At 40.6% G+C, this 18063-nt stretch overlaps 2 protein-coding genes and 2 long non-coding RNA genes across 10 annotated transcripts in view; 2 read left to right on the top strand and 2 right to left on the bottom strand.

Moving 5' to 3' along the window:
* Positions 1–4: 4 nt before the first annotated feature.
* Positions 5–3194, bottom strand: LOC147756179 (uncharacterized). Of its 4 annotated transcripts, none has more exons than XR_015325651.1 (5): positions 2896–3194; positions 2413–2478; positions 1842–1883; positions 824–877; positions 5–346 (listed from the first exon to the last, which is right to left on the bottom strand). It is a non-coding gene; the product is annotated as an uncharacterized LOC147756179 (long non-coding RNA). The 4 variants fall into 4 exon arrangements; XR_015325650.1 differs by having other exon boundaries at positions 2396–2478; positions 2896–3104; XR_015325648.1 differs by lacking the exon at positions 2896–3194 and having other exon boundaries at positions 2386–2810.
* On the top strand, positions 625–5772 carry LOC147756178 (uncharacterized). Its single transcript, XR_015325661.1, has 3 exons — positions 625–1905; positions 5071–5202; positions 5645–5772. It is a non-coding gene; the product is annotated as an uncharacterized LOC147756178 (long non-coding RNA).
* LOC111248570 (uncharacterized) lies at positions 5328–11253 on the bottom strand. 4 transcript variants are annotated; one of them, XM_086986016.1, is made up of 9 exons: positions 10791–11041; positions 9556–10041; positions 8744–8850; positions 8240–8336; positions 7719–8022; positions 7317–7534; positions 6977–7071; positions 6489–6680; positions 5328–5897 (listed from the first exon to the last, which is right to left on the bottom strand). In XM_086986016.1, the coding sequence occupies exons 2-9, from the start codon at positions 9640–9642 to the stop codon at positions 5603–5605; spliced, it is 1395 nt and encodes a 464-aa protein (XP_086842142.1). In that variant the 5' UTR covers positions 9643–10041; positions 10791–11041; the 3' UTR covers positions 5328–5602. The 4 variants fall into 4 exon arrangements, with proteins under 4 accessions (XP_086842142.1, XP_022656829.2, XP_086842141.1 ...); XM_022801094.2 differs by lacking the exons at positions 9556–10041; positions 10791–11041 and adding an exon at positions 11116–11253; XM_086986015.1 differs by having other exon boundaries at positions 9556–11041.
* Positions 11210–18063, top strand: part of LOC111248572 (uncharacterized) — a 19415-nt gene continuing 12561 nt past the window's right edge. The window contains exon 1 of the mRNA XM_022801097.2: positions 11210–11837. Coding sequence (XP_022656832.1) covers positions 11809–11837 — 29 coding nt within the window. The 5' untranslated portion in view covers positions 11210–11808. The remainder of the gene's footprint in view (positions 11838–18063) is intronic.

Here is an 18063-nt window from a genome sequence, read left to right as displayed (position 1 = left end):
GAAGTTACTCTTAGCATTATTAACGACGCTGCAAGTATCTTGTCCGAGTTTAAAAAATAAATCGGCAACTCCTCATTATTTACGTTTAAATATCATATCACGTATAAAAATCAAGCAGCAATAAGTAAGATAATTGCTTTTCAAGCGATCTCCAATAGTTTCGACCGGGTAAACTATGGTGGCCATGACGTATTTCTCCATTAGCAACACAAATGGCCTGCGAGTCCCTCGTGAGTTAGCGAATGCAGTTTGTTGTGTCGAGGCATGAGATACTCAATGCTGTCGCGTGTTAGTCGTTCGATGGCCTTTCCATACAGATGCGCTTCCGCTGTCCGACGCGTTCTGTCTGTCAAAGCAGTTGAACGATGTAATTACAGGAACACGTTTGTCACTTTGTTAAATAGTCAATGTTTTTAAGGCACCTTGCGCTGCTGCTATAAGGACTACTAGATTCGGTATGTCATAGGAACAAATGCATAATTCTACTTAAAAAAAAGTTGTTAATATTATCTGTAAAAGCACAGAGGCTTAGACGACATGTTTCCTTCTTTCATGGAATAGTTTTTTTCTTAGGCAACTAAAAAGTGCATTATGCACACTGGGTTCACATCCAGATCATTGCTTCGGTGGTTTTTAGACTTCAGTCACTAAAAATCGAGTCAAAGATATCAATAGCGAAACTGTAATAACTCATTTGTCCACCGTCATCAGGTCATCAGGAAATTACGAAAGCTATGGTTTAACCTTTACGCAGTCTTCTTTGGATACGACCTGGTGTGTTTCAACTTTAGAAGACATTGGCAGTAAGTAGAACTCTACTTACTGTAAGTCGAACGATATTGACTCGCGACATTAGCACAAGCAAATCGGGAGTGGACTGAAAATTTTAAAAATTAGGTTGAATAAGCTTCGTACAGGGATTACGCGAGGGGCCAACTGAGTGAACAAAGCTGTTCTAGATCCCCGGAAAAAGACAACCCATTTTCAAATGCCCACTTAAATAAAGTGGATAATTTCGAGCAAATTAATTGTAAGGCAAGTCACCATATTTACACTACCTATACGCGACTACATAGCACGCTTATAGGTGATGCCTAGTGGGGTGACGGAGTCGTTTTCGATTCTTAGATACATTATATTCGAAATTTTACGTCGTTAGAATAGTTAATCAGGCAGAAAACGATAACACGAAAGTCAAGTGAAATTCACTAGGAGCTGTTTTAGAGCGAGTTTCTTATTCTATTATAGACAATACGTGTTTCTTAGCAGTAACCTACCTAGAGGATCAAATTCACTAAGAAGAATATCGATTTAACACGTCATTACGCGCGTTTCAAGACGTATGCAAGAGAAACTTACGTTTTCCATTGTTGTTTCAAAAACTTAGGATGGACTTTACAAGTACCATGCGAGAAATAGATACAAGACACTTGGCAAAAACTGCTGCTGAATCCGTCATATGGTGCTTGTGTAAAAAAATATTCATAAAACCGAACATTTACCGGAAGCAGTTTGCACGGTCCTTCTAATTTAATATCTGCGAATTATCTGAATTAGACGCAATATTACTACGGCTTGCAATATATTCGTATCACAAAAATGATGTGAAAAGCCGCTTTGGCTTCAGTCAAGACGCGCACCCTGGGAAACAGTAAAATATCTTGGTAATTATTCAGTGGTTCTGAACTATTCCGAACAAGCAGAGTTGACGTCAGTACGCTACTGAGAACAGCCATAAAATTCAATCGTACCGTCACTGAAAAAATATCGGCACAGGAAGATCAAACATAGACAATATGCAAAGTAGACTAGCACATATGAACTCATTAGGAAGCAGTTACCTCTTCACAACTGGACGCCAACCACCGGGATACCCTGTATTCCTGCACACGGACAACATTACAGGTAATTTAATGCCATTTGCTATAAGTCAAATGTAGCTTTTAAATTGAGAGATAATTGTCATATTAGAAAAATTATATGAACTCGGCGTAAGAGGCGTAACAAACAGCTGAGACAGTTTCTTGCACTTATGGCAGGATTCCTAAATGCTGCTACTGTATCCCACCACATAATTATTAGTTCTTTTTTAGGTCCTTCGAAGCACATGCAATTCTAAACGTAAATTTAGTGACTGATGATGCATGTGTCATGTAGGCCTAGTTTAATTTGCTTACGCGACTACGTTACTTTGTGGGAACACTCTGTGCAGGGGAAACTGAAAAAAGACTTCAGTTCAAGTCCAAATTGCTTTAATGCGATCTCCACGGCTAAGCGAGAAGAAGCTAAAGCAATTACAAAGAAAACTAAGATACACCACACGCTCGGGTCAAGGCACCCGTACAGCTGAAACCTGTCCACCTGCTTTTGAGAAATCCACGTTACCAATAAGCACCTCTCTATAAGGACTACCATAGGGTCTCCATCGATCCATTTATCCACCTCCGCGACAACAGGGCTGACGAAGACCAACGCGACCTGTAACATATTAGAATCTTTACTGACGAACAGTTTGTTGCCTCAGCATCATTATAAGCACTCGATTCTAGAGTTGTTTGCAGACGCTGTTCTGGAATTGGCCGGATCCGCCATGACACCTGCTAATCTAAGTCTTTGAATAATTTTTCCTTATTGCGAAGACCTAGCAAAGGTACTCCCACTTCTATTTATGGATTTATTGGGACCGAAGTCTATTTGAGCTCACTTGTAATGAAAGACGACTGAAAATAGTTACAATACATTTTTCAGGCACATAAGAGCCATTGGCGGTTTAAACCTCCGCTATGCTACGATGTATTTGTAAACACAAAAAAGCGGACTTCCACTCATTTACTAGGTACATCAAATAAGGAAGTGCACACAAATTGTATGTTATTGTAATCAGTAGTTACTTACCGATAACTAAAGGTAGTGGAAGGCAATGGCGATTTGGAATTCTCCATCAGTGTACCGATTACGTAAGAAAGATTTTTTGGGCTCACCCCACTGCGAGCATAAAGCGTTTGATATTAGTTATTGTGGGAAACGCATATGGTAGTGATGTAGTATAAAGACCCTACACAATCAACCTAATATAACGAGTAGACCAAAACGTCTTTACTAGTTATTCTACCAGAATGATTTCGAATGTCACTTCGGAGCCTGGTCAAAAGTCAGAACTTAAGAAAGATGCTACCATACCAGTGCTGTGAGACCGTAATCACGACACTCCTATAATGTTAAGAACCTCTATTATTTTGCACGATAATGATTATTGTATAGCTAGCAGTTTTTCTGCAGGATTTGACAAAAGAGATTTCTTTGCGCAATCTTTTTTCACAATGCGAGCAGAAAATACTTTATTCATCTTTATTTCGTGCTTACCGAAGTCTGTCCACTTTAGCTGTGTTTAGAATCATATGACACTGGGCTTTATAGGCTGCAGGTCCTGTCTTTGTGGCGTGTCATACGGCCATAGGGCTCGACCTGCAGTACACCATAGTTTAGTAGCTAAATTGGTATAACTGGTAGCTAAAAAAGCTTCAATAGTTAAGTGTGACATTTGAAGAAAGATTTTTATTGAACATTAACATGAATTTAGAGTAGCTATCTAGATCTCTTCTAGTAGATTACATGGGTGACGTTAGTTTAGCGCTAAAGAAAAGTTATTTATTAGTAGCAAAGTTTAACGTTTCGATGTTCCTCGTCGTTTAAAATTTGATCAACCTATACCAAAATTAGTTTTTCCTTTTTTATATATTATAAGTTGTTTAGTTCGTACGAGATGGCGGTGCTCTCTAATTTTCGTCAAAGTCACCACGTGACCATAGGGAACACTATCATAGGCAAATAAGTTTAAACAGCGATTTTCAAAAATAACTGTACAATCTCCGTAAAATTATTTCTAAATGCACGTTTTACTAACCATTTACGTTTACAAAATCTATCCAACCTTACAAGATAGGCTTGGAAACCTTATATTAATAATAATCGACAGATACCCATTATAGACAGTTAGCGAATCGTAGATTGGTACGAAGCTTCGTTTCAGAAAATGGCTAATAGTGAAGATTCGTATCCTCAGAGAAACAAAGACGTGTTCGTTACTTCACTCCGTAGCGAATCACAAGTTTACCCTTCACACGGATACTTTGGCCGTGTGGTTTAAAGAAGAAAAAGCAATATGGCAAACATTTGGAAAGACTGATCGCATGCCCTCGACCTTATAATTTTGATGCTCTTTACTACCTACCTTCGCGGAGAAAACCAAGACCTCAAGCACAATATAACCGAAAACGATCAAAGAAGCTATGAGCGCATTCTCAAAAATTAAGAATCGTATGCACAACTAACTGCTCGTCGTATCACTCACACGTTTCTTCAAATCGAAGGAATAAGCTGAGGCGCGACGAAGTTCATGACATCTAGCATTATGTTGGACCTGACAAAGGTCTATTATGGTCGCATTCCTAATGGGCGCAAGATGTCTGTGGTATTGATTTAATCATTCAGAAGGTTCACGCGTTTATACATATTACATAAAGAAGAATTCTCATTACCTGTACAATAGAGCCATATTCTAGCGTCATCAAGACTTAGAGAATCATACGCTTGCATCCTAATCTGACCGCCAGATTTTGAATAATTTTCTAATTTGAACAAGGGTAAATTCGGTAGGTATGGTCAGTACAGTTGAGGAGATTGTTAAGTTATTAGTTACCTTTTTTCAAAGTTCTGAATAGATGGCTCAAGATAGGAACATTAAGTGACAACATGCATGCATACATGTAATCACCTCTACCCTTAATGTAACGAAGAACTAAGGCTTAATCAACATAGGCAAAGCAATAGTCAAATGAAACACTTTCAACCTATTGGAGCAAAAGTGAAGTCTACTTCTAACCGGCTCCAGCGTACAATGCATGAATGTATCGTTTCATAATGCACAACATTACTCCTGAAGGCAGAGATGGTAAATATTTGCAAGTGTTCATCTGGGAAGTGCATTGTCTATACAATATCTACTATTGGCCAGTTTCGGCAATGAGTAAATTAAGAGAATACAGTGCTTTCAACTTATCACAATCTCAGGACATACCGGGGCAACTTTGATCATTTGATGGATAAATAAATGGCGTTGGCGTCGCCTTTTCAAAGAAATAAGGGCAATTGTCGTTAGCTAGGTCGGTGGCGACTCCAAAGATGACTTCAAAAACGATGAAGGCAAGTACACATTGAACAGAAAGCTAAAACGTTAATTTTTCGCTCTATCAAGAGTCATTTCAATCGACAATAGTTAGGTGTTTGTTTTTTCAAATTCAATTTTTCTTCAAAAGTTTACATATACATTGATAGATATTAAGATTTATTCCGTAAAATTTCATTACATTTATATAAGTATTAAGCAACATTAGCAATCATGTTCAGTCAATAGAATACCATTACATCGTACCAATAAAAACGTGAAAATAATAATTTCCATTACGTTTTTTTGTTATATCACTATTATTAGAAACCGCATTTTTATCGACAGCAGCTGTTTAATTGTTTAATGATACCAACTTGTATTCAGTGAATCATGTAATTCAGAGTAGTCATCCATATATATATATATATATATATATCATTTTAAAGTATTAAGTCGCGAGATGTTTGCCTTCGCTAGCGCTCGGCATAAGACACGGCCAGATCGCGAGGAGCAACAGGATCTATGCAAGTCTTTCGCCCATGCCACTTCAATGAGCAAGGACAAAAGGCTCGACACACCACCGATCGCCAAAACCATAAAGGACCCTTCCAATTGGTTAAAGGTCATTGGCTTTAATTCATTATCAGAACGACTCAAGCATGCGCTCGAATCACGACGCGTCCATTCTAGAGCTTTTGTGAGGAAGCCACCTTCGTGGGTTGCTCGAAACCTGCGAAACATGACAATAATGAGATCGTTATGCCGCATGCATTGCGTGTATCTATTCTATGTATTAAATGGTCTTCAAATATAAAAAAAAAAGGCTAATATTTTTTGTGAGGATTACATGTACTAGTTGTGCATGCTAAAACGACGCCGTGAAGTACGATAGCAAAACCTAATTCATCTAATAAATTTAGATTAATTTGAAGGCACTCAATGGAAAAAATGAGCTCAACATAGGGATCGAATCACGGCCTTTCAACTGCTGTTATAGCTAGTATGCCAGCTCTAAACGCTTTTTTTCATGTTAGGTACGCGGCACACCGCAAGCCGGGCCTTTCATTGGGCCCGTTGTCGGGACAACAGCACCCTAAAACCGCTTGCACGACCATCTGTGTCTGGACCATACGAAAAAGTAATAAACAAAATCTCGATTGGTCACTGATTTTGTTTCATTAGTGAGAAACAAAGGGTGATCACGTCGTGTATCTCGAAGTGGGATGACGTATGGTTATCTTTTTCCTAGCCAAACTTTAGTAGTAGCTATATCGTATGGTAAAAGAGCATAACAAACATCTACTCTCTCAGACGCACATACCCCTTCCGTAATTTCCGTCTAGTCCGGTCAGGAATTTTTCGGCTGAGAAATACGTTAGCTAGAAGTAAACCGGCTTGTTCGCGTGCTACTTGTAGATGCGGACAGCGATGCCATTTTCTATGCGCCGTTACAATTAAATTGTGCGCCATATCGACGTTTACCACAATCACGCCCCTTTGTTGCTCCACAGCGCTAAATGATCAGTATAGATTGCAGTTTCCAGAAGTGGTGTAAATTTCAATTAAACAACTCTTTCCATCCAATCCATCGCCAGATTTGTCAACTAGCAATGTTTCTTTACGTGCTCGAAGGAAATCAGCTGTACATTTACTACACAGATTGTAGAAGCGATACAAATTTATGTGATGCTATAGCTTTAAGTATACGACACTTTTAAAAGAAGCTCACTTAATGAGGCGATAAAATCCACAGTGGTAATCGAATGATTCGTATTGTGGGTTCGGATATTATGCTACGTCATTGCTCACCTTAGTAACTTGTATGTATTAGGCGTTTGGATGAATATACCTTCAACAGGCGCCACGCGCGGTTTTAACCGCTGAAAAAGTTCCGAACGCGCCTCCTAACGAAACAGAAGAAGAGTGCTGTATCTATAAGCTTCACCATTTCGCAGCTAAAATATTTAAGCTTTTTAACTAATTACAATTTAATTAACAAAAAAAAAAAAACAGACAAGACGCACATCGAGTTTGGCTGTGTATTAAGCCATGCTGCTTATCATCCTGGGATTACTTTCTATCTACAACAATTTTATCTATGCGACTTGGTATTAATTTTGAAAAAATCAAAGCCAAACAATGTTCCTACCGAAAGCATGGTATGAAGCACCGTGTTTTTTTCAGTATAGATTTTGACATTTTTAAAGAGAAGAATATCTTCGTAACTGTTGACGGTAGGCGTGGTCTTCGTGATGAGCATCGTTGATGTGAGCTCACTATTCAATATCGTCATGAACAATACGGATAGGGGTAGCACGAAGCTCGCCATAATTATTCGAATCCACGTATCCCGACGTCGCATTTGCCCTAAAAATAAATAACTCATCAACCATGCAGTCGGTTTTAAGAAACCGCTTCGATGCGATGCGATGGTTGCGCCTCTCATATCACTGATAAATTTCTGAATCTATCGTCGTGCCTCTACGGTGGGACAGGTTGTGAATATATCAGAAAGCGGTGTATTCGAGCATTTAATACATATATCTCGTACCTCGAGGAAAGAGTCGGCTGAAGAAGTCCCACAAGTAGAAACCAAACCCATAATTTTGTGAAGGACTTTTCCATGGAGTGAGAAATCGGTCAGCGAAAGCTGATAGTGCAGCTAAAAAGACTAATGTGATACCGAATACAAGCCAGACGCCCGATGTAAAGGCAAGAACGAAAGCAAACGGATTTATCAGGTTCTGGGGTTTCCAGGTGAGCAGCGTGAAAAAAGTTACGAGGATTTCCATTGGGTCGGCTACGGCGAATCGTTCCAGCTCTGCTATCCCAGGATTGGCGTAAGCTATAGCTCCCTATAACGATGCAAAAACGCACTTTACCAGTATTTCACATTATCTGGTATTTTATTGGTACTTATAGCTTGTTGAAATCATTTTTGATTTGTTGACAACAGTTTTTGCCTGCGGTTAATTATTGGCGATGTATTATTATACTATTAGTCGCTTTCCGTTAGACGTATTAAAATATGCGGATCCATAAAAGTCATTGAGGCCAAGTTGGCTAACGTACCGCGTTTTCGAGAAGCCCAAAAGCGCTCTCCGGGGGAAACGAACCATTTCCAATGGATTTGCCAGCTCCAACATTCTTCTCGTTCACGAGACTCACTCTAAAATACATACTCTCTTTATTACCGGATCACATCTCTTCTTACCGATTCAGGAGATTTTCATCACGATACAATACCATACAAGTAGACCTTCAGAAAGATTATGTATTTTTAGGTGGATACGACACGTCGGTCTTTTGTCCAACGACATTTTTTTTCTCTGCGAAACGATCAATTTACATGTATATTGACTTGCAAGATACGCAAAAACTAAAATCTTTTATTTACTCTTCCGAGTTACATATTTTCGCAGATATTTTCTAACGGTCCCGTAATTTCTGCGTCTATTGTTATCCCCCCTGGGGCGGGTGATGAAGCTGAGTAGAAGCAGTTCCTGTTTAAATGTTTTGCAAAATTTCGCTACATACAAATAAAATGCAGAATGGGTTTATTAGAAAAGTTCTTACTTGAGTCTGGCATACTGTGCTCCGTTGAAAATTAACTCAGTGGAGATTCCCCAAATATCAGCTGTTCCTTTTTCAGCAAAGCGTTCTACATAACAGAACGGCATGAACTAGATCCATTGAAGAAGTGAATAGAAAAAAAACAAGGTCAAAGCATTATTAATGAAATTTTAGTAATTATTATTCTATTTAACGAATTTTAGCTAGCGTACAAACGTTTTGACAGTTTAACCTAGTGCAATGTATCAAATTAGATACGTAATTTGTTATTTAATTGAACTTCACATAGTAGAGCAAGATAAAGATGACTGTATCCGAAAAAATTACCGATCCACAATTCCTAATGGGACAGCATCTTCATCTAACAGTGTGCTCATAGAAAGGTATCATAAGTTACCAGACAGATACAGTACAAATACTTCCTCTACAGCATCTTCAAACAGTTTCTAGTAATACTTCATATTCGGCTGTAGCTTGATTGAACTTTTCAATCAAGTTGAATGATGCAATTACATCTCTTTTCAGTAATAGATGTCGCTACGTTAACACCGTGCTTTTTTCCCGTCCAGCTCAAAACAGTGTTTACCGTTCTGTAACGCCTGTATAAAACTAAACAACAGCAAAATATATTTAAATAATTGCCTTGGTACTTGCTTTCACAAATCTATTGGTCATCATTGAATTTAAGTTGCGCATGTACCGTGACGGCAATACGTCTTGAGCTCAGTAAGGCCATATTCGCCTTTAGCTATGTGACCCGACCTATGCGCACCTTCAAGAACTATGCAATTTTAAATACCCGTTGAATAACGTACTTCGTCAACCACGGTGGGTAAGTGTCCTTCGCTAAGCGTTAATGATGTGTTACATGGAACGCGATGTTTCGGAATGAAGTAGCTCATCCTGACGTTTTTCTTGAGGCAGAAGATCGTAAAACTTTACGTAAAACGTACACGGTCACTGTCAGCTTCACGAATTGTTGATCAAGGTTGATGACGTTGCCAGAGCTGCGGTTCAGGATGCTTCAAATACGATCTGGTAGTTTTGAAGCTCGCATTGTTAATAATTGAAGGACGGTGCTTGCATGACAACATCTGTTATATGTAGCTACCACTCTCGAGATGAACGGAGATAGGTAAATCAGATGATGATGACGACAAAACTACCGTGTCGCTCCGCAGATTCACTTACGATTAAAGCCATTTGATAAATGAAGCACTTCATTTGATTGAAATATGGCTGAGTAGGCTTGTTCATAGATGGCCATTTTGATTGTTGACATTAGAAACGTAGCCATTTTGCTGAATAAACATACCGGATAGAGAAGCTGCTAAAGTAAGCTAACAATTTCATTAATTACATTTTAGCATTAAGCTAATGATACCGAACAAGCTCGCTTGTATCACCCAGTAACAAATGATATAAGTTAAATTAGATTGAAAAACTACTTATTACTATAAACTATTGTAACTTTACATCTAAAGAGACAGAGATTGTTCGTGTTTAGACCATTGTTATCCGTTTTGTAGCGTTTTCGTCCAGTTTAGCGCTCGTACTATCTGTAGTTGGGATGAAAGTGGGGTTCACTGATCGTACGACTCGAATACGACCATTTAACAAAACGTCTCAGTTCTAGATCATTGCTAGGAAATGTGTAAATGATTGTTTGTTTCCGAGCGGTCTGAAAGAAGCAAGGTACTTGCATTGTAATTAACTGATATAAATGTTTATATCATGTATATTATATGTATACGCCCCTTATATGATTCGAGATTATATAACTTTTGCCACATACCTCACAGAAGGGCCCTTAACATCTGAAGTGATTGTCCAGGCGCAAGTAAAGCGCTTTCACTATTGTATTTTCATTGCGGACTACGATCAGACTAAGTTCAAGGTAGACTAATATCTATAAGTTATTGATCTGGTAGCATGAGTCTCGTTTGGCTCAGCGATTATAGTGCTCGACTTTGATGCGTAAACTATCATTCAGCTTCGGGTTGAAAATCGGCGGAACCGCATGAAATACTAATTTCAGTGTATGACTTACATTTGCCTATGTCTGATTTTGATGCTATATATGTCAGTGGAGGCGTTTGTCCCTGTTAAGTTGCCGGTTTGTGTTTTCAGTCGATTCAGGAAACATTGCCGACTCTGTTTCGCTCCCGTTTACCATTAAATATCTAGCTCTTGTTACTTGTCGTGTCTGTTATTTTACTTTCGTTGTTGTTTTCGCTGTTCTGGTTGATGTGATTGTTGTCATTCTGGGTTACTCCACCGCCAGCTAGTTTCAAGTCGGTGCTGCCTTGCCTCCCAGCCCCATGGAGACAAAGCTTTGGCAAATGGCAGTTTAGCAAGCGTTGGTCCGTTCTTACCGCACGAGTCTCTCTTCTCCCTTTCCAAAAACGTCAAACAGCAGTCGTCCTCTTGCAGAAGGCCTGTGCCGCCTGTGACGGCGGACCGGTCCACTGCCACCGCGAGAAGCAGCAACGCGTGTCACGTCGCCTGTGTCAGTCATAACTGGCAGTGGGGTATCAGTTTCAGTGGTCTTGCCCTTGTGTCCGTGGTGCGCGGAAGGACTGAACAACATCAGCTGCACTGAAACTCCGTCATCATCCGCGGCGTTCGACAGCGGCGTAGTACGGCTGACTCGAAATAAGAACACGAGCTAGATTGTGACAATTAACGTTATCCAAATCGTCTATACTAAATCAGCACCTGAAAACGAGTAATGTAGAAACCCTAAAACGAGTAACGGCAGAGATATTGAAATCATATAGATGAGAAGAGTCCGAAACAAATGAGAGCGAACAGCAACTCTGAGGCTCGTATTTTTGTTCTGTAAACGGTAAACGTTTAGTAAAAAGTTTCCAGTCGAACTAGCGTCACGAATATCGCTGAACTTGAACGGAAATTCTAGCTCGGACAAGACGCATGAACGTATGTGGTCATATGCGGCCGTATGTGAAGGATAAAGACGCCGTTCGTATACGAACTTGTAGTTGGGTGTAAGGTATCTAGGGTAGTCGCGGCTGAGAGACCGAACGTTGACAACAACGAATCCGAAAATGTTCCGAAAGAAGCCCTGCAAGTACAGGTTAGAATCACTCTTTGTTCTATTCATTCAGTCTCTATTACATCAACGGTGTTAGTGCAGTTGTTGAATTTAGTGAAACACTGAATGTTGGATGTGCTTGAGGTCTAGTTCTCAGGTTTTTTTCCGCATTCTGGGAGGTGCCATAGCCAATGTACGCATCTACTCTGCTTGCGAACGAGAAATCAAACATTCAAGTATAGCGATGTGCAAAATATGATGACAGGGCGTAAAGGCCTTATAAGTGCTTTTGTTCATCTCCGAAATGAGAAAACGGGCCTTAAATTTGCGCCTGCATTTACGCTTGCGTCCTAATTCAACGAATGGTTTGCCAGCAGACAGAGCACTATGTATATATTTAGGTAGCATCCAGATCTGAGGTTTTTGGCTCATAAGTATGGAAAGGATTGCTTGACGACCTAAGTCTAGAAACCATTCAACGATCAAAAATTATTTATGGTATAAAATTAGATACAGATACAATCATTATACTCATATCTTCAAACAAAAATTACATATATTTCCAGCAGGTGGTAAAATAGATGTAAGCATATGTCTTTGTAAAAATGCAGAAACATAGCTTTTGCGATTTCCGTGTAACTTTGTCCATTGCTGTCTCTACAGTATCGTGAATCAGTATTTCCATGCATTTTAATGGGGTGTTGCAATCTTATTAAAAAGCAGACATCAGTTTTGCATTTGGACAGTGTTTGCAGAAGATTTCCAAATATAGATTTTTATGCTACGACTGTAGGTAGCAGTGGGCGCGGCCAACCCTAAAAAGCTTTCAAATACATTACTGAATTTAACTCACAATCTAACCTAGCGGTAGAGACCTTCAACAAATGCCCCCAGTGTGAATGATGATCATAACAGCTTCCCGTTTTCTGCGAAACGGATAAGCACGCAGTTTTTTGCACTGTCATTACATAATTAAGTGAACCCATTCAATTCTGCTTTTCAACTATCGCTGAGAACACATACATTTGTCCAAGGGAAAAATAAGGTTTGCATTATGTTTCCTTTTTCGCATAGAATTTTTATTTAACTGAATTTACCGCCGACCTTTAAACTGCGCAATAAACGTGGTAAAAACATTTTAACGCAAAAAAAGTTGTTTAGCAATCACTGGAAGTTTCTTAGAACAAATTATCCGCTTTTCGTCCCCTTCAGGGTCAGATAGGACCAGTTTAAGTTTCGTTCCAATTTGACTAGTGAGCAGTATTTTTGTTAGTCATGCGGCCGTTACAATGACACTGGGTACCTACAGCGAAACGGGGGTAAGCAGCTGATACACAGTCTGAAGACTGTGCACTGAAACGATTGTTGGTAACGTGAAGAACCGTGCTGAGTCTTCTTAGTCAAAATATCCCTTTGCTAGCTTTGACGGACCGAGACCAGGCCCAACACAATGTTGGCACAGATGAGGCGCATTATCAGTGATGCTTCCTAGTCTATTTATAAGCTCTAGGCGTTTATCTAATTAATCACATGCATCGCAGACTCAGCCATGTGGATCAGAGTGACAGAAGAAACGCGCGAGCCGTTTTTGCCTAATAGGTTCTATGACAGTACATAAGTCGCTTTAGATGAAGCCTAACCTAGCCGCAGAACGAGAGAGCAAACGATGCACAGATGGAGCGAGCAATTCTATTATATTTCATCAAGAGGTCTCTTTGAATGGGTTGAACGCGTACGCAGTAGAAATAGTAATCAAGGGATAAACATCGTATACTTTATGAATGCAAGGCAAATGGAAATTTATCATGTGATGCAGATAATGATCAGACAGGCAGGCAGGCAGGCAGGCAGACAGACAGCGTTACGCTAACAGCTTTCCATCGTTTACTATTCACTCCTGATTACTACTGTTATCTTTGCCTATATTGAGAGGCTTGCAAAAATCTAGCTTTCAGAACAGAGGCGAGAACGCTGTCGTAAAGGCAATCGCTTCAGAAACAGCGATAGCCTCGGCCAACAGTAACCCGAACGGTAACAGTGACTCGGTCAGCACAGCAACAAACTTCGAACGAAACAATTCCCAGCGGGAACTTTTCGTACCCCCATGATGATATGCTACTCCACCCCACAATAATTTTCTCTCTCTCCTAGTAATCATTCTGTCTTACATCGTTTACTCGCCTGCCGAATGGACCGCAGACGTCATTGTCATCGTAAATGCTGTGGTCGAATTGGATGATTGTTTCGCGTCCGCGACTGTTTCGAAGCCGGGGGACCTGCGGACAGACATAAGCTGCCAGAAAGAGCCACGACAGCCGGACTGCACAACAGCGGCAAGTTAAACCAGAAAACGTTACCTCTGTCTGCGTCTGTCTCTGGCGCCCGACTGGTTCGTCGATAGCCAGTCGACTCCCTCCACACCAACGAGTCAATGGTACAAATACTTCACTCGTCTCAGGGTAAGCGATTTTAACGATAACCGCGACGACGACAGTAGTAGCAGCAGCAGCAGTAGCAGCGAGCCACAAGTATCCGCAGTATTTTTTTAGATGGTGCCACTGTCTTTGTTATTGATTGGCAAATGATCGCAGCACGACGTTCCATTACATCGTAAATTCGGCTGCAAATACATTACGGTGCAAATAGGAATGCTACAACTACACGTGCCTAGTAGGGCATGTATGCGTGGGTAAATAGCCTTTAACGAACAATGGCCGTGGGCAAATATCCATAAAGTAAATTTTTGTCCCGATCAAGGCTGTTTCAACGCAGCTTTTGTAGACGCACCATAGTCATTGATAAGATTCCCCATAATGGAATAATAACGCTGATGTTTGTCGGAGCACTTTCGGATAGAGAACGTTTCTAATTGACGTTTGTTTGTGTGCATGAGAAAATAGCTTTGTACTGATCCCTTTTTTTTTTTTTTGCAAAGCAAACAACGAAACAAACTCTTCGATAACACTAGTTGTCGCTTAAAAATGTCCACTAGATACAAGTCCGGATATAAAACAATCAAGCTGATAAGAGGTGACTATTTAAGTAGGAATTTGCTTCACTCGTATTACCATTAAGATTAGTTACATAATTATACATCTTGCATTGCCACTGACATAATCTTATATTCTGTATGATTGATTGCTGAAATACTGCATCACAATATATGTAGCTTGTTTCAACATAAGCATTTTCGCTGATCGATCGATCGATCGATTGATTGCTGATTGAGAAATGCGTAGGCGCACTATGATCGTACAATAAACCCGGGGTTATAGGTTTATCGACGTCTCAAGACGTCGTGCCTAGATTTGGTTGGCATTATAGATACGCCTATTTGAATTTCTCCTGAATACAGCACGACTGATCCTGTTTAAACGATTTCGACCTTTTTAACCGTGTGGAAGGGCGCCTGTTACAGGCCTTAAATCGTCAACGAAGGGGTTGTATCTATTTTCGAGTGTTGTCGAAATGACCAACTTTTCTTTTTAAGGTACCCATGCTCTGATTTAGAATAATTGAAGCTGTAACCTTAATTAGTGGTCTCAAATACTACTCGAACATATGCCAACTCACCCTAACGACAATACATCCCGAATATAATACGTGTAGGGAAGCGGCGCAGAGAACAGCCGTCCTATAAACCGCGAAACTGAGTGCTAATTGGGTAGCCCATTTCGTCTTCTTCGCTGCTAGCGAGCAGTACTTAGAATATGATATTTGCGACCCTATACGTGATTCTATAACAGTCCGAATTAAGTTAACTGTTTAAATGCATTTCCGACTGAAGAACGTTTTTGAAACATTCTATGCGACTAGTAACTTGGTGGGTGTTATTATCCTGCCCCACGAAAAGCTCACGCAGATTTCATCTGGCTAACCTATGCGGCCATCCTTTACGCAACAGATACTCGCAGATATTTCTCCGGGTGTGACGACACGATACTGTTTGACGCTCTGTCGTGTCTAGACATATATGCATACGAAAACGAACTATATTGTTCGTTCTCACCCATACAAGAACTACGTTCCCAGTTAGATAGAACTTGTTGTCGAGACGCGACTTGCAAACGAACTACGATCCTACAAGCGACGCGACGCCGCTCGTATGCTTCACAGAAAGCACACGGCCCTATGATAAGCCTTGCAGACTACTACAACATCACACACAAGTTATACTAGTTTATATATATATATATAAACTTTCAATGCCGCTCTGCCAAATCTGGGATTGCGTTACGGCCGTTCTTTTAGCGATGGCGACAGCTACAGCGACACCAAGAGCAATACATTGTTTCGCTGCCTGCCACTGCCGCCGCTCCTGCCTCCCCAAACAATAACCATGAGAACGACGGCTTAGCCAGGCAATTACCCGGGGGATGGACGGACGGACGGACGGACGGACGGACGGACGGACCGATCGACCAAACGACCGGGCCTACTTCAGCTGGACCGTCAGCGATCGTCTCTCTGCTTGTGGTTACAGCGGGAGCGCCTGGCAGCGTTACTGAACTAGATTTTCTGGCGGATGGAAAGTGGCTCCAGTCGGCAGAGCAGCAACGACGTCGAGGTTCGACCGCGTTGGACAGTAGGTGCTCGTCAGTGTCCATTTATTAGTGGATTCAGTGACAGCCACCGATACAGACTGGACGCGCCAGAGTTGGTTAAATGAGTCGCGGACATGGATGCCAGTGGCAGGATTGTACAATTCTGTTTTTTGCTACTTCCATCAGTAACACGCTTGCACTGATGCAGGATCAGGGCCAGCGGGAGCAGCATGTGAAATGCTTGTTTCTGAATATGCCGTCGTTAGAAAATGCGTTCCTAATTACATTAATACGGTGCCGTTTCCATGGCATCAGTGAACTGAGCTCGTTGGAACTAGCGTGTCGTCCAATTTGTGAGGACTCCTCACCACGCTACAGCAAGGCCATCGGCTTCTACACAGGATCATCAACATTTTTTTTTTAAAATAACGAAAGCCAAAAGTCACCAGGCGACAGAAATAGGGAGAGATGTAACTAAAAAAAACTGCGTCTGATTGCAAAAGTTCCTAATAGTAATTTTGCCCGAGGTCTTTCTTGTGAGTGCTGATGACCCCCACATGTGGGGTTATGAAATGACCGAAGTTGGCTACGAAATGTCACAAAAAAAAGCAAACATTTCTTATCTCGAATCGAAATGTCTAGTTAGCAAAACTTAAGAATATAGGAACGCAAGCATGAACTGAATTGAAGTCCAAAACAACGTAGTGGCTGGCACATTTGCCTGCTAAAATTAGGGATGCGTTGCAGCGTAGGTTCGAATCCGGGCATAGGCACACAGCGTGTCATGATGGCAGGGAGTGGCATTAAGGAACGACGATACCGTAGAACTCGAAACATAATACGGTGGTGTAGAGTATGGCATTGTTTCCGATTAGGCGCAAATCTACAGCGGCGGACAGACACCTTTTCCAAGGAGCAGCTGAAAAGAAAAGGGAATACTACTTCGAACAGTCACTCGCACTTTTATTTATTATCTGATAACTATAAGGTTCGGAACACGGAAAAAATCAACAAGACAGACAACGAAATGAACAGGAAAACCCCAACAAAATAATCACCTCCCTGATATATGTTGTGCTGTGATGTCAAGTAGTCAGATACTTAAGCATTGTAGCACGGAATATCGATTGAATATAAAAATTGGGAAACAATCGAGATAGGATGGCGACGCCTGTCTGGTCACATACACTACGTGTCAACATAGTAGAAGTTATTTCAGGAAGAAAACAATAAGAACAAATGACCACATATCGCAGTCAGCGCAGCCAGTCAGACTTGCTTGCAGTCTGTTTCGTAGAATGCGGCGCCGGTATGGAATTAATCCTGCATCTAGGTACGTACGTCTAGACAGGAAACTACATAGGTTTGCAAGACAAGTAAGTATACGTATATTCAAGATAGGCAAGCTTTCAAATATCTCACTTAAAGGTTTTTTTAAAATTAAAATATGGTACTCAATGTTAACTTGTTACGAATGTGACAAATAGTATCGTCGTATTAGGAGGAAGTTGTACGGCTACCACAACTAGTATAGCCGTTGGTCTTACTGTTCCCGGTCAGGGAACAGTATTGTTCCTCAACGTACGTTCCTTAAACAACGGTACGCCTATCCCTTCTTCGCTGGTTCTCTTTGCGAACTTGAAACATAGCTGATTTATTTAATAATACAGTATTATATAATATTCACTCTGAAATCCTGCAACATCTGAAATGTTGCAAATCTT

Source organism: Varroa destructor, unplaced genomic scaffold, assembly GCF_002443255.2.
Source record: "Varroa destructor unplaced genomic scaffold, Vdes_3.0 BEIS01000004.1, whole genome shotgun sequence".
Taxonomy (NCBI): domain Eukaryota; kingdom Metazoa; phylum Arthropoda; class Arachnida; order Mesostigmata; family Varroidae; genus Varroa; species Varroa destructor.
Note: the sequence above shows the minus strand (reverse complement) of the source record. Positions and strands in the feature narration are given on the sequence as shown.